The 26,030-nt window shown below is 41.6% G+C and overlaps 1 protein-coding gene across 1 annotated transcript in view; it reads right to left on the bottom strand.

The window, feature by feature from the left end:
• Positions 1-26,030, bottom strand: part of INO80 (INO80 complex subunit) — a 141,870-nt gene that overhangs the window by 88,025 nt on the left and 27,815 nt on the right. The window contains exons 6-14 of the mRNA XM_011989304.1: positions 22,877-22,997; positions 20,678-20,892; positions 16,438-16,491; positions 15,097-15,300; positions 9,507-9,702; positions 8,559-8,626; positions 7,031-7,240; positions 5,654-5,734; positions 4,770-4,865 (exon numbers count right to left, since the gene is read on the bottom strand). Coding sequence (XP_011844694.1) covers positions 4,770-4,865; positions 5,654-5,734; positions 7,031-7,240; positions 8,559-8,626; positions 9,507-9,702; positions 15,097-15,300; positions 16,438-16,491; positions 20,678-20,892; positions 22,877-22,997 — 1,245 coding nt within the window. The remainder of the gene's footprint in view (positions 1-4,769; positions 4,866-5,653; positions 5,735-7,030; positions 7,241-8,558; positions 8,627-9,506; positions 9,703-15,096; positions 15,301-16,437; positions 16,492-20,677; positions 20,893-22,876; positions 22,998-26,030) is intronic.

Genomic DNA, 26,030 nt, shown 5'->3' with positions numbered 1-26,030 from the left:
CCTCTACTAAAAATACAAAAATTCGCTGGGCATGGTGGCAGGCTCCTGTTCCTGCTCCAGTTCCTCGGGAGCTTGAGGCAGGAGAATCGCTTGAACCCGGGGGAGGCAGAGGTTGCAGTGAGCCAAGATCATGTCACTGCACTCCAGCCTGGGAAACAGAGCGAGACACTGCCTCAAAAAAAAAAAGTAGACAAAGAGTGCAGTGTGGGGCTATGTTCCAATATGTATGACTTTCAATTTCATATGTCACATTCTATGAAAGTTTTTTCTTATCAGTAATTTTAAAATGTAAAAACTATTCTTAGCTTACAGTCATTCAAAAACAGGTGGCAGGTCAGGCGCGGTGACTCATGCCTGTAATCCTAGCATTCTGGGAGGCCAAGGCAGGCAGATCACCTGAGGTCAGGAGCTCAAGACCAGACCGGCTAATATGGTGAAACCCCGTTTCTACCAACAATACAAAAATTAGCTGGGTGTGGTGGTACACCCCTGTAGTTGCAGCTACTTGGGAGGCTGAGGCAGCAGAATTGCTTGAACGTGGGAGGCGGAAGTTGCAGTAAGCCAAGATCGCACCACTGCACTCCAGCCTGGGCAACAGAGCAAGACTCTGTGTCAAAAAAAAAACAAACAAAAAAAACCAGGTGGTAGATTCCTTAATAAGTAGAATTACCATATGACCTAACAATTCTACTCATAGGTATATACCCAAAAGAAGTGAAAACAGTAAAAGTGTTCAAACAAAAACCTGCACAGGAATGTTCACAGCAGTACTGTTCACAACAGCCAAAAGGTGGAAACAACCCAAATATTCATCAACGATGAATGGATGACCACAATGTGATATATATACACAATGGAATATTAGTCAGCCATATAAAGGAATAAAGCACTGATACATGATATAATAGGGATGAAGCTTGAAAACTTTATACTCAGTAAAAGAAGCCAGATAGAAACGGCATTCACGAAGTGTTCAGAATAAGCAAATCCAGCCACAGGAGGCGAATTTGTGGTTGCCAGAGGCTATAGCACAAGGTGAATAGAAAGTGATTGCCTAGTGGGTAAGGGCCTTCTGTTTGGGGTGATGAAAAAGTTATGAAACTAGATAGCAGTGACGGTTACACAACACTGTGAATGTACCTAATGCTACTACATCGTACTTTTTTTTTTTTTTTTTTGAGACAGAGTTTCACTCTTGTTCCCCAGGCTGGAGTGCAATGGCACAATCTCGGCTCACCACAACCTCTGCCTCCCGGGTTCAAGTGATTCTTCCGCCTCAGCCTCCTGAGCAGCTGGGATTACAGGCATGTGCCACCACACCCAGCTAATTTTGTATTTTTACTAGAGATGGGGTTTCTCCTGTTGGTTAGGCTGGTTTTGAACTCCCGACCTCAGGTGATCCACCCGTCTCAGCCTCCCGAAGTGCTGAGATTACAGGTGTGAGCCACCACACCCAGCCCATTTTTTCATAAGCTTGGTCTGTAGGCATGCGCTACCATGTCCAACTAATTTTTAAATTTTTTGTAGAGATAAGGTCTGTGTTGGCAAGGCTGTTCTTGAACTCCTGGACTCAAGTGATCTTCCCACCTCAGCCTCCTAAAGTACTGGGATTACAGGCATAACCCACCAGGCCCAGTCCATTTTTAATAGTTAAAATGGTAAATACTATGCTCTAGTATTTTGTCACAATAAAACATATATTGGGGCACTAGGAAAAAAACAAAATCAGGCCAAATGCAGTGGCTCATGTCTATAATCCCAGCATTTTAAGAGGCCGAGGTGGGATGATTGTGTGAACATGAGTTAGACATCAGCCTTGGCAACATAACAAGACCTCGTCTCCACAAAAAATTTTTTAAAAATCAGCTGGGTGTTGTGGTGCATGCCTGTAGTCCTAGCTACTTGGGAGGCTGATGTGGGAAAATGGCTTGAGACGGAGTTCAGAGCTGCAGTGAGCTATGATCACAACTCTGCACTCCACCTTGGAAGACAGAAGGAGAAAATGTATCTAAGAAAAAAAAAAAAAGCAAAGAAAAAAAATCAAAAGAGGTGGCAACACCCACGGGCATATTACCCTAAATTAGAATATCAACAGAAAGTTCAACATGCAAATGACAGGTCTGTTTCAGGCATACTTATAAAGTCAAAGGAAAGGTATCAATGACATTAGTAATATCACATGGCCATCTATCGGCCAGTGGAAGAGCTATTGAAAACTTAAGTGGTTTGGTGAAAAAATTTTAAGACCTTTTCTGTTTTTTGTTTTTTTTTGAGACGGATTTTCACTCTGTCGCCCAGGCTGGAGTACAGTGGCACAATCTTGGCTCACTGCGACCTCTGCCCCCCGCCGGGTTCAAGCGATTCTCCTGCCTCAATCTCCCAAGTAGCTGGGATTACAGGCCCCCACCACGACACCCGGCTAATGTTTGTATTTTTAGTAGAGACGGGGTTTCGCCAGGTTGGCCAGGCTAGTCTTGGAACTCCTGACCTCATGATCCACCCGCCTTGGCCTCCCAAAGTGCTGGGATTACAGGCGTGAGCCACCGTGCCTGGCCTAGACCTTTTATTTTTCAACATCTGCATTGTTCAATATATACGGAACATTACATGAAAAAAAAAAAAGCAGAAAAAGATGGTGATCACCATTCCACAAGACAAATAATTCAAGAGACAATACTCAACAAATTGCATAAGAATGATCTCATCATCATCTCAGAAAGATGAAAATGAGTCAGTCAAGTTAAAAGCTATATATCCTAATGCTCCTTGTACGGTTTCTGTATCTACAATTTAGCCACAAAATGGGACCACAGCCATAAAGCTGCCTCAAAGTGGGAAATCCCAGACAATTTCCTATTCCATACAAAGCATAGGCCAGAAAAACACCTGCCTCACATTTCCACCCTATCCCATGCTCCTCAAACTACATGAAACCCATCACTACTACAGAGACCAAAAATCACAGAGATCATGTCAACATATTTTGATATATAATCTCCAAAATACTATCCTAACTGTGCAACTTCATTACCATATTCCTGGGGTCAGAACACAGTTTACTCATTTTCAATCCTTTTAAATTGCAAACAACATAATAAATCCTACTCATTCTTTCTTAAATTCCTCCAACTTTTCATAACTAAGCAGCTGTTTAAATTTAATCAATGTCTTACCCAATGAATGCCAAATACCTCCCTGCTGATCACCTCCTACCTCAACCTGAATTCTTTTCCTCTGAATTAATTAAATCAATGTTCACATTATCTACCTTAGACATTACAAGCTGGACTAAGACTAGAGATCAGACTTCAGAGTATTAAGAAAATGAACTGGCTGGGTTTGGTGGCTCATGCCTGTAATTTCAAGACTTTGGGAGGCTGAGGCGGAAGGATCACTGGAGGCCAAGAGTTCAAGACCAGCCTGGGCAACATAGTGAGATCTGCCTCTATTAAAAAAGCAAAATGGGCTGGGCGCAGTGGCTCATGCCTGTAATACCAGCACTTCAGGAGGCTGAGGCGGGCGGATCACCTGAGGTCTGGAGTTTGAGACTTGCCTGACCAACATGGAGAAACCCCATCTCTACTAAAAATACAAAATTAGCTGGGCATGGTGGCCTATGCCTGTAATCCCAGCTACTCGGGAGGCTGGGGCAGGAGAATCGCTTCAACCCTGGAGGCAAAGGTTGCAGTGAGCAGAGACCGACCGCACCACTGCACTCCAGACTGGGCAACAAAAGCAAAACTCTGACTCAAAAAAAAAAAAAAAAAGAAAAAAAAAAAAAACCGGCTGGGTGCGGTGGCTCACGCCTGTAATTCCAGCACTTTTGGAGGCTGAGGCATGTGGATTACCTGAGGTCAAGAGTTTGAGACCAGTCTGGCCAATGTGGTGAAACCCAGTCGCTACTAAAAATACAAAACAATTAGCTGGGCAAGGTGGCAGACACCTGTAATCCCACTTACTCAGCAGGCTGAGGCAGGAGAATTGCTTGAACCTGGGAGGCGGAGGTTGCAGTGAGCCAAGATCGCACCACTGCACTCTAGCCTGGGCAATGGAGCGAGACTCCGTCTCAAAACAAAAACAAAAACAAAAACAAAAGCAAGACATGTATTTAAAAAAAGACACGAATTACTTACAATAGATTTGAATGAAATGAGCAATGCCATAAATGACAGGATGTGTACTAACCGTATGATTTGTCAAAATCTATGTTAAACCAAACAAGGAAGATGTTTTCTATTATGGCAGTTTGACGAGGAGTATCAATCATCAGGCTAAATGCAATATGCACTCATTGTTCCCAGCAGTAAGTTTTATAGTGATTGTACGCAAGTTATTCTGGAACAATGTATGAGATATTTTTGTTTTTGAGACGGAAGGAGTCTTGCTCTGTCGCCCAGGCTGCAGTGCAGCAGCGTGTTCTTGGCTCACTGCAACCTCCCCCACTCCCGCTCCGCCCCGTTCAAGCGATTCTCCTGCCTCAGCCTCCTGAGTAGCTGGGACTACAGGCGCATGGCACCACACCTGGCTAATTTTTATTTTTATTTTTATTTTTTGTATTTTTAGTAGACACAGGGTTTCACCATGTTAGCCAGGATGGTCTTGACCTTCTGACCTTGTGATCCACCCACCTCGATCTCCCAAAATGCTGGGATTACAAGCATGAGCCACCAAGCCTGGACAAAATTTAAAACTATTATGAGTAATTAAATAAGTAAGACAAGAAAAGGAGAGTCAAAAGCAATAAATGTTTTGCTTGGACTGATATTTACCTTAAATTTAGGAACAAATCTAGTAAACTCCTGGTGCCAATTGTTAAGTGTAGATGCAGGTGAAATTATTAAGAAAGGTCCCCAAATGTTCTCTCTCTGCAACAGAAAAACCCAGTCAGCCAACTATAGGAAAAGGGAAGGTATTTAATTCAAAATTATAATTAATGACAAGAACAATCTAAGAATAGGAAACAACAAGAGAAATACTGAGTAAATCCCAAATCTGCACATTCAAAAATAATATCCTATGTTAATAATAAGAACATAAGACACACCTTGAGAAAAAAGTGGCAAGCAATTATTCCCTCTTCTGACCTCTTATAGGTCGCAGCCACAGAGCACTTATGACACACTGACTTGTATGTATTGTTTTCTACTATACTAGTCATCATGACAATCTTATAGTTATTTAATAGGTATACAGCTTCTGCTTTTTTTTCAGTATTTTTACACATTTTAAAAATTTAATTCTTATAAAATTCCCATAAAGTAGATAATGTCTCCATAGAAGAGAAAACTAAGCCTCAGAGAGTTAAGTTGAAAAGAGGCTAAATTGCCCATGTTTACACTGGTAATAAGAGTAGAGTTGAAATGTTAGGCAAGGTGTTCTGATCTAACTATATTGCCCTTGCCACTACACTGGTGGTAATCAATGCAGAGTGGAAGGGAATGTCTCAAAATCACATGCTCAAAAACTGTCCTAGACCTCTTAAAAACCAAAAAGTTAAACAATACTGTCCCCTTATAAAGCTCGCAGGCAAGAATCAAGTCCCACTATCTTGGAATGCTACAGAGCTTAGCATAGTGCTTTTAAGTGGCTGATTTTCAACAAAAATTACTCTAAATTCTAGAGAAATTAAGATAGAAAGATTGCATCTACCCACCTCAGCCAGATGGGCCAGAAGGGCAATGCTCTGTACTGTTTTACCAAGGCCCATTTCATCAGCAAGAATGCCATTAATACCCTGGGGGAAAAAAATACATGGTCAACACCTCATACATTTCATCAAATAAAGTTTGACCTATTATCAAAAAGAATGACCAAGATAACAGGCTTGTTTAAAGAGAAGTGACTACAGATACTCAGCCTCAACACTTTTATCCACTGCTATAGTAATTGCTTTTGCCAATGCTACAGCTATAACTATGAACCATGGTACACGAGACAGGGCAAGGCCAGTTTGTTAGCTAATACAACCCAGACACAAAAACAATTAGATTTACCAAGTCCACATAAGACAAACCATAAGAAATATACAAATATTCTCTAGTAGGCTCTCCAGGTTAGAAAAAAAAAAAGACATCAGCTGTGTGCAGCGGCTCACGCCTGTCTTGGCACTTTGGGAGGCCAAGTCAGGCACATCGCATGAGCCTGGGAGTTTGAGACCAGCTTGGGCAACCCAGACACACCCCATTTCTACAAAAAATACAAAAATTAGCCAGGCATGGTGGCATGTGTCTGTAGTCCCAGCTATTCTGGGGGCTGAGGCAGGAGGATCACTTGAGTCCAGGAGTTTAAGGCTACAGTGAGCCATAAACACACCACTGCACTTCAGACTGGGTGACAGAGTAAGATCCTGTCTCAAAAACAAAGAGAAACAGAGACAACTTTCTGCCTCTTGTCAAAGGATATAGCTTTTTATTTTATTTTTTTTATAAATCTACATTTTTTTTAAAATTATACTTTAAGTTCTAGGGTACATGTGCACAACGTGCAGGTTTGTTACATATGTATACATATGCCATGTTGGTGTGCTGCCCCATTAACTAGTCATTTACATTAGGTATTTCTCCTAATGCAATCCCTCCCTAGGATACAGCTTTTCAAAAGTGTGAATTCTAAAACATGATCTTGTACTTATTTATTTATTTATTTTTTGAGACAGACTTCTGCTCTTGTTGCCCAGGCTGGAGTGCAATGACGCCATCTTGGCTCAACGCAATCTCTGCCTCCCAGGTTCAAGTGATTCTCCTGCTTCAGCCTTCCAAGTAGCTGGGATCACAGGCATGTGCTACCACGCCCGGCTAATTTTTTATTTTTATTTTTTAGTAGAGACAGGGTTTCACCATGTTGGTCAGGCTGGTCTCAAACTCCTGACCTCAGGTGATCCGCCTGCCTCAGCCTCCCAAAGTGCTGGAATTACAGGCGTGAGCCATCGCGCCCAGCCAGATCTTGTACTCATTTCACAATCACACTGAACAAATGACTTTAGGAAAAGAGTTAATAAAAGAGAATTTTAGAAAAGAGTTCTAAAATTCACCTGTTCATAGAGATTGGCCAACCAATTCATGCCTTTCAGTTGATAACCTTTCAATTTGCCATTAAAAATTGTGGGCTGTGGAATATCCTCACCAGCCCGGATAGATGGGTTAGCCAGGCTATAACTCTCCCCAAACCCAGTGCCAGACTTGTTTGCTGCCCGCAGGGCAGCTGCTCGACTTTCTTTTGCATCTTCATCAAATGACCTTGTCTGGAAAGTTAAAAAAAAAAAAATTAGAAAAAAAAAATAGGAAAAATATTAAATGCAAATAAAACTCAAGATAACAATATATCTACCCTGTGCTAAGAAAAATAATTGGAACAAAATTTCTCATAATCTGATAATATAATGTAGTATATGATATTATTTAATGTAACAATTATATTAGAAATCGGGGAAGGTCACATTCGTCTATCCTTGACTTCTGCTCTGTCAATGTTAAATAGAGGCTCCTATGCAGTATATTAAAAACAGCAAGTTTTTTACTTAATTCAACTTGATTATAATTTCTTTCTGATTTTGTCAAACATCACTATATCATAAATAACAAAGAGCTTTGGCCGGGCGCAGTGGCTCATGCCTATAATCCCAGGACTTTGGGAGGCCAAGGCGGGTGGATCACGAGGTCAGGAGATAGAGACCATCCTGGCCAACATGGTAAAACCCCATCTCTACTAAAATAAAAAAAAATTAGCTGGGCATGGTGTTGTGCACCTGTAGTCCCAGCTACTCGGGAGGCTGACAAAGCAAGACTCCATCTCAAAAAAAAAAAAAAAAAAAAAATGGGCCGGGCGCGGTAGCTCATGCCTGTAATCCCAGCACTTTGGGAGGCTGAGGTGGGTGGATCACGAGGTCAGGAGATCAAGACCATCCTGGCGAACACAGTGAAACCCCGTCTCTACTAAAAACACAAAAAATTAGCTGGGCGTGGTGGTGGGCACCTGTAGTCCCAGCTACTTGGGAGGCTGAGGCAGGAGAATGGTGTGAACCCGGGAGGCGGAGCTTGCAGTAAGCCAAGATCGCGCCACTACACTCCAGCCTGGGCGACAGAGCGAAACTCTGTCTCAAAAATAAAATAAATAACAAAGAGCAAGTTATTACTTAGGTGAAAGAAGGCATTAAATAATGTAGCAGTTTTTTGAAACTATGATATGGCTCTCTTAACAAGCCAAGAGTATGTTTTTTTCCATTAAACATCTATGATGCATTTCATACTATACTGCCCATGATTACTCAGAAAGAAAAAAAAAAAAACCACACACAAACTGTTCTAATTTGAAATTAAAACACTGCTAAAGCTAGAAAACTGAATATTCGTTTTTCTGCCTTTCCTCTAGTATCCCTACTATTCTAAAGTGAAAGAGACCCAGCCCCCCACCCTACACACAATTACTCACACACATATACACAAGCTAGTCTATGCTTTTAATCGAAAATGTGATTAAGACTAAAGGAAGACCACCTAAGTAAAAGCTTGTAGGGTATTTCCAGGGCCAATTACAGTAAACCTTTCTATCTGAAGACTCACCCGAGCTTGGTGAATATGGTAAGCATTTTCAGCATTCTTCAGGGCCTGGGCTTTAAAGTGGTTACTATCTGAAAAGGAAAATTTATGGATTATCACACTTTATCAACTGATCTTGTTCTAAGATGCAATTAACACCAATATATGTGGATCCCTGATTCCCTCATTCTACTTATCCCTGGGTTCACAGAGGGTGGGGGAAGAGAAAGGCTAAATTCTCAGAGGTAAGAAGCTGGAAATGCAATGGAGGTGGAGGGCTGCCTCGGTCTCCAGTAGCCAAAGAAAGCTCACAAAAACCACGGCACTGGCATCCACTGCCTCTCAGTATTAGGGTTTCTTCTACCAAATGATACCAAGCTACAACAATCAAGACAACCAGGATTCAAAATTTTAATATATTTATGCTAGGTGAAACTATTTTAACCGGAGAAATACGACATATGTAATCCCCAAAATATGATAAAGCAGTTACAATCTCTACTATTTCTAGCTCAACACAATCTTAATCAGTATTCTCTGTGAAATTCCTCTCAAACTTCATCCCAATTCCTCCCTCTCCTTGTGATCACACAAAGACAACTGAACAGCTGCTTTCTCGTGCTTAAATAACCAAGAATCTTATTATGTGAGAGATGTTTTCCTCTCCTGAAACGCAGTTCAGTTCTTTGAACTCTGATTACAATACCGGTTATTTCTACTAACAAATCACAACAAAAATATTCCCAAACTTGCAAGATCATATAACCACAATCTTTCCTATTCAAATTCTTTAATAAATGGTCTTATACTTCTGTATTACAAACACACTTTCCCTACTCCAGTACAATAAATCTCTCTTTTCTGGTAAATTACCTATGAATCAATAAAAAAATTTGCAAGAATTAATGTATATAACCTTTAGATATAAAAATTAAGAGGTAGCCTTCCTCTAAGTTCTGATTGAAGACTCACCATAATCCTCCTGTGTGATGTTAACTACCACTCCTCCACCTATATCAATTTGTCTCTGGGTAGAACTGTCTTCCAGTTTCCTTAGGATTTCTTCCTGGATACCATCATGACCCATGTCTCGTTTGCGACTCATGAAATGGGCATACAACTCTGTCTGGGTAATTAAGAAGTTGAGTTTTCGCTGTTGCCTCTTGGCCTAAAGAGAGAAAAAGGTGAAAACAGAGCCCAATTATTAATGATATCCAAGAAGTAGTGGAGAATTCACCACTTATATTTGCATTCAAATCCTTTACCAATTCTTTACTTTTAAAAATGTAAACATTGCTGATAAACAATTTTATTTTAGCCAAGTCAGTGGCACTAAAAGCAATGAATGAATTTATTTTCCTTTTTCAGACAAAGTCTCAATTGGTCGCATGGCCTGGAGTACAGTGGCGCGATCTCGGTTCACTGCAACCTCCACCTCCCAGGTTCAAGCTAGTCTCGTACCTCAGCCTCCAGAGTAGCTGGGATTACAGGTGAGCACCACTAACCTCGGCTAATTTTTGTATTACTAGTAAAGACAGGGTTTCACCATGTTGGCCAGGCTGGTCTCGAACTCAGGCAATCCACCAGCCTCAGCATCTCAAAGTGTTAGGATTAAGGTGTGAGCCACAATGAATAACTTTCATTCATAATCTACTAGTAACGAGTGTTTTGCTCTTCTTTATACTGTGAATCTTTTCTCCATTAGGCTTCTGACTAAAATGTTTCTTTCTTACATGACTTTTCTATGGTAGTACTGAGACAACTAAATTCAAACAATATATTCCATTTTACAACCTGGATGGTGGATACATGTCTATATAGCTTTATTATTTTTGAAAATGTACAGGTCAGAAACTGTTTTTTGTTTTTTTTTTTTTGAGACAAGAGTCTAACTGTGTTGGCCAGGCTGGAGTGCAATGGCACGATAGCAGCCTCACCACAACCTCTGCCTCCCAGGTTCAAGTGATTCTCCTGCCTCAGCCTCCCAAGTAACTGGGATTACAGGCATACACCACGATGCCTGGCTAATTTTTTTTTTTTTTTTCTTGGGACAGAGTCTCCCTCTGTTGCTCAGGCTGGAGTGCAGTGGCGTAATCTTGGCTCACTGCAAGCTCTGCCTCCTGGGTTCATGCCATTCTCCTGCCTCAGCCTCCCGAGTAGCTGGGACTACAGGCGCCCGCCACCACACCTGGCTGATTTTTTGTATTTTTAGTAGAGATGGGGTTCCACTGCGTTAGCCAGAATGGTCTCAATCTCCTGACCTCGTGATCCGCCTGCCTCGGCCTCCCAAAGTGCTGGGATTAAAGGTGTAAGCCACTGCGCCTGGCATGTATTTTTGTATTTTTTTAGTAGAGACAGGTTTCACCATATTGACCAGGCTGGTCTCAAACTGCTGACCTCAGGTGATCGGCCCACTTTCAGCCTCACAAAGTGCTGGGATTACAAGCGTGACCAGTGCGCCTGGTCAGCCACCACACCGATCCCAAAACTCTTCTTTACCACCAAAAGTCAAAATAACTGACAAAAAGCTGTAAGTTATTCTGAAAGCCAATACAATAGGTATATGAAATTAAAAGGCTAATGGAAGGAAGAAAATACTCCCCAAAACGATCTATAGGAAGGAACAAAATACTCCCCAACACAATCTGTATTTTTTGGCCAGGCATGGTGGCTCATGCCTGTAATCCCGGCATTTTGGGAGGCCAAGGCTGGTGGATCAATGGAGGCCAGGAGTTTGAGATCAGCCTGGTCAACATGGAGAAACCCTGTCTCTGATAAAAAATACAAAAATTAGCTGGGTGGGGTGGCGGGCGCCTGTAATCCCAGCTACTCTGGAGGCTGAGGCAGGAGAATCACTTGAACCCAGGAGGAAAGGTTGCAGTGAGCCAAGGTCGTGCCACTGCACTTCAGACTGGGTGACAGAGCAAGACTCTACCTCAAACAAAACGAAACAAAACCCAACAATCTGTACTTCATTTGTGATAATAATAGCTACAAGAAACGAATATAGACTGAATACACGCACACATGCAAACATACATATATTTTTTAATGTGAGAAGGCTAAAAGTACCTTTCAGGTGGACTGCTTGACCTCAGGAGTTTGAGACTAGACTGGGCAACATGGCAAAACCTTGTTTCTACAAAAAATACAAAAATTTGCCAGGCATGGTGGCATGTACCTGCAGTCCCAGCTACACTGGAGGCTGAGGTGGAAGGATTGCTTAAGCCCAAGAGATAGACGCTGCGCTGAGCCAAGATCATGCCATTGCACTCCAGCCTGGGTGACAGAGTAAGATACCACTTTTTTTTTTTTTAAGTGCCTCTACTCTAAAACAACCAGGTAAGAAAAATAATCATTGTGTCAATAAATAAAATCATTCCTAAGATAAATAATAAAATGAAAACATAATCCAAAATACTAAATTATATGGAACACAGAATACAGTATAAGTAGCATATTAAAGAGCCATTTGTTTTGTTTTGTTTTGAGATGGAGTCTCACTCTGTCGCCCTGGCTGGAGTGCAGTGGTGCAATCTCGGCTCACTGCAACCTCCACTTCCCCAGTTCAAGCGATTCTCCTGTCTCAGCCTCCTGAGTAGCTGGGACTACAGGCATATGCTACCACACCCAGCTGACTTTTTGTATCTTTAGTAGACGGGGTTTCACCACGTTAGCCAGGATGGTCTTGATCTACCGACCTCTTGATCTGCCCACCTCAGCCTCTCAAAGTGCTGGGATTACAGGCGTGAGCTCACAGCGTGAGCCAGCCTTGTTTGCTTTATTTTTTTTTCCCCAAAAAAGAGCATTATTGGTCCAAGAGTCATTATTTTGAATTATTTCATAACAAAATTCATAAAATACACTTTATCCTTGATCCACTCTCCCAAAAGGAAAACAATAAAATAAGGAATACAGAAAAAAAAAAAATCCAAAAGGTTGAAAGTATATTTTATAAAGCAGTAATCTACGTAAAATTATCCTATCTCTTTAAAGCATTATAGCACCTGAGCAAGATCCAAAATAGAAGAACACTTGAGAAAGAGAGTGAGAGAAAATTAAGTCTCTGTCATAATGAATGTTCATGTTTCAAACCTAAAGTGCTATCACGAAAATCTTTGTTTTCTTCTGAAGAGATGGTATCTCACTCTGTCACCCAGGCTAGAGGCAGTGGCAAGAACACAGCTCACTGCAGCCTCAACATCCCAGGTTCAAGCAATACTCCCACCTCAGCCTCCAGAGTAACTGGGACTATAGGCACTTGCCACTACACCTGTCTAATTTTTGTACTGTTTATGGATACGAAGTATCACTATGTTGCCCAGACTGGTCTTGAACTCCTGGATTCCAGCGATCCTCCTGCCTCTGCCTTTCTGCTGGGATTACGGACATGAGCCAATACACTCAGCCTAAGGAAAACTTCCCAAAGTAAAACAATTAAGAAAAAGAATAACACACACTATATATATATATATATATATAGTGTGTGTGTGTCTGTGTGTGATGGATTCTTCCTCTGTCACCCAGGTTGGAGTGCAGTGGCATGATCTCGGCTCACTGCAACTTCCACCTCCCGGGTTCAGGCAATTCTCTGCCTCAGTCTCCCGAGTATCTGGGATTACAGGCACCCGCCACCACGCCCGGCTAATTTTTGTATGTTTAGTAGAGACGGGGTTTCACCATGTTGGCCAGGCTGGTCTTGAACTCCTGACCTCATGATCCATCCGCCTCCGCCTCTGCCTCCCAAAGTGCTAAGTTTATAGACGTGAGCCATCGCACCCGGCCAAGAATAACATCTTTAACTTTAAAGAAGTTAACTACCACATGATTAAATGAACAAAGTAGATTAAGAAAACAGAAAGGATACGTCAAAGATTTATTTCAAAAGTTCAAAGGAAAAGATGCATAAGTCAGCATAAGCATCAGTTAGCTATCAACATAACTAAGAATCTAGGTCTCACAAATCTAGAATACAGGCCAAGTTGCCTGCAAAACTTCAAGATCTGTGGCTAACTCTCAAATGACTTTAAATTCTGTGAGTTAAGAATTCCCAAAAGCATTAAATGTTTACTAACTTGATAATATGATTACCTTGCATGCAAATACACAAATATGCAAATTAACCAGGAGACTAAAGAGAACTGAGCAAAATCCATCTTCATTCTCGAAGTCATGATAAAATAAGGGAAGATCAAGAGCTCAGAAGAGGCTCCAAAGCTTCACTTTGACATGAGTTACTACATATACCCGAAAGAAAACATCATCCAATCCACTAATTCCCTTCTTTCTTCAAATCTCAACTCTCCTTCCATTCATCTCAGTTGGTTTATCAATGGCAATACAACGACTTTGCCTTCTTATTCTCACCTCTTGCTTCCCTCAGCAATATACACAGCCTACAACAGCTGGCATCAGGTTTAACAACAGTACTTGCTGCAAGTTAAAACAATATAAGTAGGCTGGGCATGGTGGTTCATGCCTGTAATCTCAGCACTTTGGGAGGCTGAGGAAGGCATATCATCTGAGCTCAGGAATTTGAAACCAGCCTGGCCAACTCGGTGAAACCCCATCTCTACTAAAAATACAAAAACAGCCGGGCGTGGTGGTGGGTGCCTATAGTACCAGCTACTCGGAAGGCTGAGGCAGAAGAATTGCTTGAATCTGGGAGGCAGAGGTTGCAATGAACCAAGATTACTGCACTCCAGCCTGGGCGACAACAGTGAAACTTCATCTCAAAAACTAAATAAATAAAACAGTACAGTAGGTGAAGGGTAAGTCTCAGAAAACTGGGCTCATTGTCCACTGTCCCTATCTGGCCCTGAATTTGGCACCTATTTCTTATTGTCCAAAAAAAGCAAAACTGCAGTCAGCACCTACAAAAAAACCAAGATGAATTAAAAGCTACTTTCTTTCTCTTTTGCTCATTCCTCTTTTTTTGAAAATGAGAAAAAGGCCTGAGGAGGGCCATACCAAAAGACTAAAAGCAGAATTGGTTTACTAGTCTAAAATCACCATCCTCAAAATTAAGTCTTTAAAAAAATTTCTGGGCCGGGCACGGTGGCTCACGCCCGTAATCCCAACACTTTGGGAGGCCGAGGCAGGCGGATCACGAGGTCAGGAGATCGAGACCATCCTGGCGAACACGGTGAAACCCCGTCTCTACTAAAAATACAAAAAATTAGCTGGGCATGGTGGCGGGCGCCTATAGTCCCAGCTACTCAGGAGGCTGAGGCAGGAGAATGGCGTAAACCCGGGAGGCGGAGCTTGCAGTGAGCCAAGATTGGGCTACTGCACTCCAGCCTGGGCGACAGAGCGAGACTCCGCCTCAAAAAAAAAAAAAAAAAAAAAATATTTCTGACTGTGGGAGACTAAGGCAAGCGGATCACTCGAAGCTCAGGAGTTTGAGACCAGCCTGGGCAACATGGCGAAACTGCATCTCTACCAAAAAAAAAAAAATAACTGACAGTGTCATTGGTTAGACGTACAATTTTCAAAATGCAAACCGATCTCTTCAAATGGCTGTAATAATTAGGGTTTTCAAAATGGTGTGCTTTTGCCCTACCTCCCGCATTTCCTCATCCAACTTCCGCTGCTCCAAAGCTTCCTTCTCTGCTCTCTTGCGGTGCTCCTTCTCCACTTTCTCATATTTCTTCCAGTACAGGAGCATCTCCTTGGTGAGGCGGCGGGCACGAGGCAAGGTTTCCTTACAGTTCTTCTGGGCCTGCAAGGCAGCTCGACGCACCTCCTTCATGCACTGGTGAGCAAGCTGAAAACAACAACAGCATTACAGCAGAAAGGACCCCATACCAGAGGCTGGTTCTTCCTGGATTCTAAACCACATCATTCCTCAATCTGTTGAATACAAACTGTCATCCTTGACCACATCTCTTTCTCCTGCAACTTGATTAATGTCCTTGTATAGTACTGTGACAATAGGTCCAGATCCCGTGGTAATATCAGGGATAAGAAATCTATCTGATTTCTATCAACTTAGACGATGAAAAATTATAATGACTAAGAAGGACCTGGGATGTGCTCGGAAGTTACAAAATGTTATCACACACATTAATAACAGCTATCACTGCTTATTATATCTTTAGCACCACTGAAAAATATATTAAACTAATCTACTCTTCAAATCCTACGAAATTGGCATTAGCATCACCCTCATTTACCATCATCCACCTTATAAATGAGGAAACAGAGAAGTAGAATGACTACCCCAGAGAAACATAACTAATAACATGGCCCAATCTGATCCTCACAATTCTGAAAGGAAGTTGTTTTAGTTTACTCTAAGGGAAGGTATTCACATCATTATTTCTTAGACGACAAGACTGAAGACAGAAAGATTCCATGATCTGCTCAAGCAATCAGGGTGGGCTATGGTCTTATCCAAAAAGGTTCAAATACCAGAAATGTGAGGAAGAATAATTTTATTTAATAAACAGATTGAGGCCGGGCACGGTGGCTCATGCCTGTAATCCTCGCACTTTGGGAGGCCGAGGCGGGCAGATCACCTGAGGTCAGGAGTTCAAGACCAGCCTGGCCAACATGGTGAAACCCTGTCTCTACTAAAATACAAAAATTATAGGGCATGACGGTGGGTGCCTGTAATCCCAGCTACTCGGGAGGGTGAGATGGGAGAATTGCTTGAACCGGGGAGACAGTGGTTGTAGTGAGCCGAGATCACACCACTGCACTCCAGCCTGGGCGGCTGAGACTCCGTCTCAAAAAATAAATAAATAAATAAATAAACAGATTGAGAACATTCAGAAACTCTTAGGAACTATTAGATTCATGATCAACAGGTTACAACAGACAAGAGCAGCAAGATGGACCCAAAGAAGAAGAATATATTCCAGCAAAACATGAAATGGAAAATACAAAACTACAATTTTACCTTTCGGCTATTGGTGAGAAACAGGTTACGAGCTGAAGCTTTCTGCTTATTTGCCTAAAATATTTAAAAAACAGTATTTCATTTAGGATTCATTTTTGAACTAAGACTATGTAGAATGAACAGTCTTTTAATCAATTCCTAGAGGATCAGAAAATGCCAAGCCGAGCAAGATACATTACTTCTGTAAGTCATCCAGATGTACTGTCCAACACCATACATAAAACTATTAAAAAAGCATCAAGAAGAATCAGTGTTGTGGATGCCTTAAATAGTCTTCTGTATACTTTTAGGAAGACATTAAGTTATATGTAAGGCTTGAAGTGGACTAGCAAAATGTTAAAATACCTAAACCTTAGTACCATCCTGATTAAAAACATGTTGCTTACCAGGGCCAATCTGCAAAGCTGAGAGAACAGGGCACCCAGATACAGGAATCATTAGGAAAACGATAAACTAGTCTCCCAAGTTGTGATTCTAGCCCCACCTCCAGCCTAGGCAAACCTGATGTCACTACTACTCAGTTTCTGCCACCACATAAGCTTAATCTTCTCTAAAACTAAACACTCCAAGCAAGACCTAACACAAAATGACCCAGCAGCCCACAACCCAGTATCCAGCTATTTGTGTTTTCCACTCTAGCCAAGGGGGGAAAAAAGTCAGTACAGACATCTGACTCCCCACGATGTCTATCTGACTCCCCACGATGTCTATCTGACATGGAAGAAGACACTGAAGAGGCAGAGCTGGGTGGCTCTTTCATTACTGAAGAGCACTCTCCTTGATGCTAAAGAAACAATGGGTTCAAAGTGACAAAGAAGGTCTAAAAGCCATTTCTCTAAAGTTTGCATATAAGACAGCAAATTTAAAGGAATATATGAGCCTTTCATAAAAAACTCTTACTAATTAAAGAGCTATTGTCACTCTGAAGCCAGGAACCTCAAATATTCCCACTAAAAAGTCATTTCTTGGCCAGGTGTGGTGGTTCACGCCTGTAATCCCAGCACTTCGGGAGGCCGAGGCGGGTGGACCACTTGAGGTCATGAGTTTGAGACCAGAGTGGCCAACATGGTGAAATCCTATCTCTACTAAAAATAGAAAACTTAGCCGGGCATGGTGGCACATGCCTGTAATCCTAGCTACTTGGGAGGTTGAGGCAGAAGAATCACTTGAACTCAGGAGGTGGAGGCTGCAGTAAGCCGAGATCGCACCACTGCACTCCAGCCTGGGAGACACGAGCGAAACTCCGTCTCAAAAAAGGAAAAAAAAAAGCCATTTCTTGGCCACGCACAGCAGCTTACACCTGCAATCCCGGTATTTGGTGGAGGCTGAGGCAGGAGGATCACTTGAGTCCAGGAGTTCGAGACTAGCCTGGGCAACATAGTGAGACCTCGTCTCTAGAAAAAATAAACAGAATTGGGCTGGACATGGTGGCTCATGCCTGTAATCCCAGCACTTTGGGAGGCCGAGGTGGTTGGTTCACCTGAGGTCAGGACTTCAAGACCAGCCTGGTCAACCTGGTGAAATCCTGTCTATACTAAAAATACAAAAATTAGCTGACTGTGGTGACAGGCATCTGTAATCACAGCTACCCGGGAGGCTGAGGCAGGAGAATCGCTTGAACCCGGGAGGTGGAGATTGCAGTGAGTCGAGATCGTGCCATGGTACTCCAACCTGGGTGACAAAAGCAAAACTCCGTCTCCAAAAAAAAAATTAAAATTAAATAAAATAAACAGAATTAGCTCGGCATGGTAGCACACACCTATAGCCCCAGGTACTCAGGAGCCTGAGGTGAGATTACTTAAGCCTGGGAGATCAACACTGAAGTGAAACAAGATCAGTCCACTGCACTCCAGCCTGGGCAAGAGAACAAGACCCCATCTCAAAAAAACGAAAACTCATTTCTTTCATTGAAAGGGCACCATATGAGGCCTCTTCATCAAGTACTAAGCAGGTTTTCCCATAACTTTCCCATCAAGAATGCTCAAGCACAGGCCGGGTGTGGTGGTTCACGTCTGTAATCCCAGCACTTTGGGAGGCTGAGACGGGCAGATCATGAGGTCAGAAGATCGAGACCAGCCTGGCTAACACGGTAAAACCCTGTCTCTACTAAAAACACAAAAAAAATTAGCCGGGTGTCCTGGCAGGCGCCTGTAGTCCCAGCTACTCAGGAGGCTGAGGCAGGAGAATGGTGTGAACCTGGGAGGTGGAGGTTGCAGTGAGCCGAGATCGCAGCACTGATTGCACCACTGCACTCCAGCCTGGGCAACAGAGCGAGACTCCGTCTCAACAAAAAAAGAATGCTCAAGCATAAACTATGTCTCCAGAAATACTTATTAACTGCTATAGAAAAAAAAAATTTTATTTTACAGTAGCAAAACACCACCATACCAAGGGATCAAATGCAATATCCTCAAAACATTAAAACAGGCTGGGCATGGTGGCTCACGCCTATAATTCCAGCACTTTGGAAAGCCGAGGTGAGCAGATCACTTGAGGTCAGGCGTTCAAGACCAGCCCGGCTGACATGGCAAAACCTCATCTCTACTAAAAATACAAAAATTAGCTGGGCGTGATGGCGCACACCTGTAGTCCCAGCTACTTAGCTACTTGGGAGGCTGAAGTGGGAGAACTGCTTGAACCCAGGAGGCAGAGGTTGCAGTAAGATGCAGATCTAGTTTTATCTTTTTCAAAATTGCTACCCAGTTGTCCCAGTATTACTAATTTATAAGTCCACTGGTTTATTCTACTTGTCTATTTGCCTATTCATGTGCCAGTACCACACTTTTTTAACTGTAGAGGTTTTGTAGTGTGTTCTAATGTTTAGTAGGGATTTTCCAATTCTTCCCTAGCTACTCCTACATTCTGACTTCATCACACGGACTTTAGTATCACCTTTTCTCAATTCATAAAATACCCTGTTTCTAAAAAAAATCCAATTTATAATGAAATATCCTGTTTCTATCAGGACTGCACTCAATTCATCCTTAAGAGCAGTATGTTAACAACTGGTGCATCTCACTTAAGGGTAAACAGACATTCCTTGGACTATAATTGCAACTTCTTTAAAAACAAAAACAAAAAAAACCGCTGCATATGGCATCTGGCTTGCAACTGTTAATTTTGAAATTATATCAAAATAACATGCTATTGGCTGAGTACAGTGGCTCACGCCTGTAATCCCAGCACTGTATGAGGCCGAGCCAGGCAGATCATCTGGGGTCAGGAGTTCGAGACCAGCCTGGCCAACATGGTGAAACCCCATCTCCACTAAAATACAAAAATTAGCCAGGGGTGGTGGCATCTGCCTGTAGCCCTAGCTACTTGGAAGGCTAAGGCAAGAGAATTGTTTGAACCTGGGAAGTAGAGTTTGCAGTGAGCCGAGATCATGACACTGCAATCCAGCCCAGGTGACAGACAAAGACTCTGTCTCAAAAATAATAATAATAAAATAAAATGTTATCAAAACCAAATGAATTAAAAGAGGAAAAATGCTTATACATGTTTCTTTTAAATCGTTCACATCTTATTCTAGTGCCTGTGATTATCCAGCAACATTCAAACATTTGTAAATTCTCTAAGAAACATATCAACTCCTTTTTATTTTAATTTTTGAGATAAAATAAATAAATATTTATTATGTTACACATTCTGTTACACAAGCTAGAGTGCAGTGGTGCGATCTCAGCTCGCTGCAGCCTCAACCTCCTGGGCTTAAACTATCCTCCTGCCTCAGCCACTTGCATAGGTAGGGCTACAAACATGTGACACTACACCCAGATCGTTTTTGTAGAGATGGGGTTTCCCCATGTTGTCCAGACTGGTCTCAAACTCCTGGGTTCAAGCGATCCACCCGCCTCAGCCGCCCAAAGTGCTGGGATTACAGACAGGTGTGACCTACCATGCCTGGCCTCTTTTTAATTTTTTCTAATATCACCTATAAGTTAGCTGTCAAGTATCTACCGCTATATTTAAGAAAACTACATTCTTTCCTCGAAGAAGTTGCTCTCCAATTTTTTGACCAAGGAGCATGACACAATAACTAATTGTCCTGTGAATTCTGACCACATTCTAGAAGAAACTGTTAACTGAAGAGTACTACTCAGCATTCCCTTGATTCCAACAGATTAATTTCCTTGCGGAACTCCTATCTGTGAAAGTATCTAGCTCTCAGAGTTCCTCTTTAGTGGGTGGGGAGAGAATACATTCTCCCAATCTCCATGTCCTGGAGGCATTCACTTACCTTTGGTAGTTCCTTTTTCACAATGCTGAGCCATACTTTCCTGCGACGAGCATTCAACTGCTCAATGGATAAGTGCTTTTTCTTAGTGCCAGGGGGAGGTGCATCATGAGAAAACTTGGCAAAGACTTTGGTCTGGTGGTGATGGCGACGAGGGGATTCTTCAGAGGAAAGTTCTTCATCTCTTCGTCTTTTTTTCTTCACTTTTTTCAACTTAGCTGCAAAAGAAACAGACGCTAACAGGGTTGCACTTCCACAAAAGATGGTCACAAAGCAACCTCACAACTTAAAGAATGCAAGGTTCTTTCCTTATTCCACTTGACACTGACAACATATATCCCTTTATCTACTCAGACCCATGAATATTCCTAGAGGAAGAAAAATAACAGAGAAGAAGAAACATACTGATTGATATCTCACTAACCTGGAAAAGAACACTGGATACTCACTCTGTTTATATGAAAGTGAAATACAGAATAAAACCCGAGAACCAAATTTCTTTCTTTTTTTTTCCCCAGAGACAGAGTCTCACCCTGTCACCCAGGCAGGAGTGCAATGGCGCAATCTTGGCTCACTGCAACCTCTGTCTCCCAGGTTCAAGTGATTCTCCCGCCTCAGCCTCCTGAGTAGCTGGGACTACAGGCGCATGGCAAGAACCAAATTTATTTTGAACCTAATAGGTAAGCAAGTGTCTGAGGTATCACAGATTCAAGGAATAGTCAAAGGAAGGAAACTTATTTCTACTTGGTGGCAATATAAGGTGGCTATACATCTATGCAGTGTGGGGAAAATAAGAAAAAAGTATACCTATAAGGTGGATAAAGAAAAATAAAAGAGAAGAAAAAAACACACTAATATGTCACCAAGACTTGCAAGACAAAAATACATGAAACAAAACGTTAATTCAGGTTGGAGACAGGGTGTGGAGGGTGAGAAAACACTAATAAAGATGATGGAAAAAGAAGGGAAGGCTAAAAGGAGCCTTTTTGAGTAGAATTCATACCGTCAAGCCTGGTACGGTGGCTCACACCCGTAATCCCAGCACTTTTGAGAGGCCAAGACAGGCAGATCACCTGAGTTTAGGAGTTTGAGACCAGCCTGGCCAACATGGTGACACTCCATCTCTACTAAAAATACAAAAATTAGCCAGGTGTAGTGGCGTGCACCTGTAATCCCAGTTACTCGGGAGGCTGAGGCATGAGAACTGCTTGAACTCAGGAAGTGGAGGCTGCAGTGAGCTGAGAGAGTGCCACTGCACTCCAGCCTGGGTGACAGAGCAAGACTCCATCTCAAAAAAAAAAAAGAATTAATACTTTCACAGGAATAAAATTTGCCTTACAAAGATAGTCTAAAACTTTCTCTTTCAGTTTCCTTCCTGATATCCAGCTGCTGAGAGCTCAATAAGAGAGGAAAGGACACTTCCTGTCAAACATGCAAACAAACACTACAGAAGATCATCAGGAGGTGATCTATTTTAAATCACCTCGGACAGCAACAATGATAACTTATTCCAAACACTTCGGGTTACTTTTCTTACTTCTCTGTGCATAACCAACTTCCTATCCCAGAACATTTGCAATATTTGCAGAGTGTGTATAAGAAAAATGGAATAAACTAATTTTGCCTAAACCTTTAGCTAGGAATCCGTCTTTCCAATTGTAGAACTAAAGACTACAAGCCAAATACGAATAAAGGTTAATAATATAGTCTACCCTTCCTATCTGTGGGTTCTACATCATGGATTTAACCAACTGAGGATCAAAAATATTCAGGGAAAAAAAAAAAGAGAATGGTTGCAGCAGCTGTACTGAATACGTACAAACTTTTTTTGATTGTTATTCCCTAAACAATATAGGATTACAAGTATTTATATAGCATTTACACTGCATTAGGTATTATAAGTAATCCAGAGATGACTTAAAGTATATGAGAGGATGTGCACAGCTCATATGCAAATACTATACCATTTTATATAAAGAACTTGAGCATCTCTGGATTTTGGTATCTGCCGGGGGTCCAGAATCCAATCACCCATGGATACCAAGGGGAAAATTGTACTTGCTGCTAATTAGAAAGAGAGTTTTTCAAATAAAGCAAATTTCTACCATATGGACTATATATAAAGTCCAAACGCACCAGTAGGCCACATGCAATTCTGAAACTAAGAATGAATATATGTGGAAGGCAGTTCAACATGCTCACCTTTAAGTTTCTTTTCCTCCTTAAATTTCTTTTTCTTGGGTCCAAGTAGGTGCCGTTGCTGCTCATAGAAAGGGTCGTATGTGGAGAGCAGGCCTGCACTGTAGTACTGATATTGCTGCAACTGAAGCAGGCAAAGACCATGATGGGCCTGTTTTCTAATTTTCTTTACTACAGAAAACTAAGCCAGAGGAAATCATAACTTCTAAATACAGTATTCTTCCCACAAAGAGACCAGTAACATTTAGTATATCAAAGAGAATCACTTCCTTAACTTCAAATGAGTTCAATTCCTATACATGTAACAGGTCACTGAAAATAATGTAAGAAAGCAAAACTCTTCATGCTTCTGAATTTCTACCAGAATACTTACTTAAACCTGACATATACTGAGACATGAAATTAATTTCTTGCAGAAATGTCTCCCCTTGGAAATTCACCACCAAGAAATAAACCATATTTCTATTACCAGCAGGTCCTCAGATTTACTAAGGTTCCTAATGCTGCTTGCTTTCCTTTTTTTTCTTTTTTTTTTGAGACAAGAGTCTTGCTCTGTTGCCAGGCTGGAGTGCAGTGGTGTGATCTCGGCTCACTGCAACCTCCACCCCTTGGTTCAAGCGATTCTCATGCCTCAACCTCCCAAGTAGCTAGGATTACAAGCACACACCACTATACCCAGCTGATTTTTGTACTTTTAGTAGAGATGGGGTTTTACCACGTTGGCCAGGATGATCTTGATCTCCTGACCTTGTGGTCAGCCCATCTCGGCGTCAGTTCACCTCAGCCTCCCAAAGTGCTAGGATTACAAGTGTGAGCCACTGCAACTGGCCCTTCATGCTTGCTTTTCTATTAGTCATATGTCTGCTTCAAATAGTCACCAGTCATCCCAATTCTTGAATCTTTCAAGTCTTTTCTCTCTTCATCTCCCACTAAGAGAGTCTGCTATCATTTAGATAGTGCCTACATTGCCAGAATTCTAACATACGAATAACGTAATTCTTTCCATCCAGGAAGTGATAAGTAAACGCTTTTAAATATTTCACTTAATCCCCAAATCTCATATTAATTTTGTCTCACATATTACTAATGCATAAATATAAATTAAAATTAGGTAGCCCACTGTTAAATCTCTTTCCTGGATTATAGCCAAATAAATTGTCCAAGGATTGAAATAAGACTGAAAGATTAACATGAGGAACTAATACAATGTCCTCTGTTAAAAATCAAAATTAAATTAGCATGGAGCGCCAAGTCCCTTAGTGCTGGAGTTTAAGAAGAAAGGAACTTTTTACATCAAATTGGTCAGATATTCTGTTTACCACTTCTACAGGTTTATAAGGTTCAGAATATTATTCCAATCTCTCTGAACTAATTTTGGACCTTAACTAATTGCTAGAAAATTCTTAGGTCTTCAAATATACTATTGCTCATTATGTACAATGTTCCACACTTGTAGAAATAGTCAGAACCCGGCCGGGCAGGGTGGCTCACCCCTGTAATCCCAGCACTTTGAGAGGCCGAGGCAGGCGAATCACCTGAGTTTGAGACCAGCCTGACGAACACTGAAAAACCCTGTCTCTACTAAAAATACAAAATTAGCTGGGCATGGTGGTGCATGCCTGTAACCCCAGCTACTCAGGTGACTGAAGCAGGAGTATCGCTTGAACCCAGAAGGTGGAGGTGGCAGTGAGCAAGTATCACGCCATTGCGCTCGAGCCTGGGCAACAACAGCAAAATGAAAGAAAGAGAAAGAAAGAGAAGGAGAAGGAGAAAGAGAAAGAGAAGGAGGGAGAAGGAGAAGGAGAAGGAAGGAAGGAAGGGAGGGAGGGAGGGACAGAAAGAAAGAGAAAAAAAAGAAAGAAAGGAAGAAAGAAAGAAAGAAAGAAAGAGAGAAAAAGAAAGAGAGAAAAGAAAGAAAGAAAAGAAAGAAAAGAAAGAGTTAGAAGGCTTTGGTAACAACGTTCAAATAGCTGTCACTCAAAACTATCATCATTTTAATGTTAGTGTATGAAGAGCTTTCCAAGAGAGAAACACTACTCCCAAAGAGCAAGTGCATGAATAAGCAACACTAGAACGTAAGCATTCCAGTAATTCCTCAAAAGGCTAAGCAAGGAGTTTCCATACGACCCAGCAATTTCTCTGTTAAGTACATAATGAAGAGAAATGAAAACACATCCACACAAAACCTGTACACAAATTTTCATAGCAGCATTATTCAAAATAGCCAAAAAGTAGAAATATGTTAATCATAGTTCATGAACTGGACAATGCATATATAAAGTAAGGTATAAATACAACAAATACTTGCAATAAAAAGAAATAAAATGCTGATACATGCTACAACATTAATCAATCTTGAAAATATGACACTAAGTGAGAGAAGCTGGACACAGCTACATGTTGCATGATTCCATTTGTATAAAATGTCTAGAATGGGCACATTTATAGAAACAGACTGGATTGGGCTGGGAATGGTGGCTCACGCCTATAATCCCAGCACTTTGGGAGGCCAAGGCAGGAGGATCACCTGGAGTCAGGAGTTCGAGACCAACCTGGCCAACATGGTGAAAACCTGTCTTTACTGAAAATGAAAATATAAGCCAGGCGTGGTGGTGCACGCTTGTAATCCCAGCTACTCGGTAGGCTGAGCAGGAGACTCACTTGACCCTGGGAGGCAGAGGTTGCAGTGAGCCAAGATCGTGCCACTGCACTCCAGCCTGGGCAACAGAGCGAGACTGTCTCAAAAAAAAAAAAAGAGAATAGAGTGGATTGGTGGTTGTCTGGGCTGAGGGATAGATAAAATGAGGGGCAATAGCTAAGGGGCACGCAGTTTCTTTATGAGGTGATGTAAATATTCTGGAATTAGGCAGTAATGATAGTAACACAACTCTATGAATATATTAAAAAAACACTGAATTGCACACCACATAAGGCTAAAGTTTTGTTATATGAATTACATCTCAATAAAGCTGCTCTATCACTACCTAAACATAAAGTTAAAATGACGTATCTCTTTTTTTGAAGAACATATCTTTTAGTCCAGTACATTTTAAGTATTAGTAGTTTAATTTCATTGATATCAGAGAATTTTAGAAAAAAAAATTTTCTTTTTTTGAGATGAAGTCTCGCTCTGTTACCCAGGTAGGAGTGCAGTGGC

The sequence above is a fragment of the Mandrillus leucophaeus genome, unplaced genomic scaffold (assembly GCF_000951045.1).
Source record: "Mandrillus leucophaeus isolate KB7577 unplaced genomic scaffold, Mleu.le_1.0 Scaffold35, whole genome shotgun sequence".
NCBI lineage: Eukaryota > Metazoa > Chordata > Mammalia > Primates > Cercopithecidae > Mandrillus > Mandrillus leucophaeus.
The sequence above is the reverse complement of the archived record's forward strand: the minus strand, read 5'-3'. Positions and strand labels throughout refer to the sequence as shown.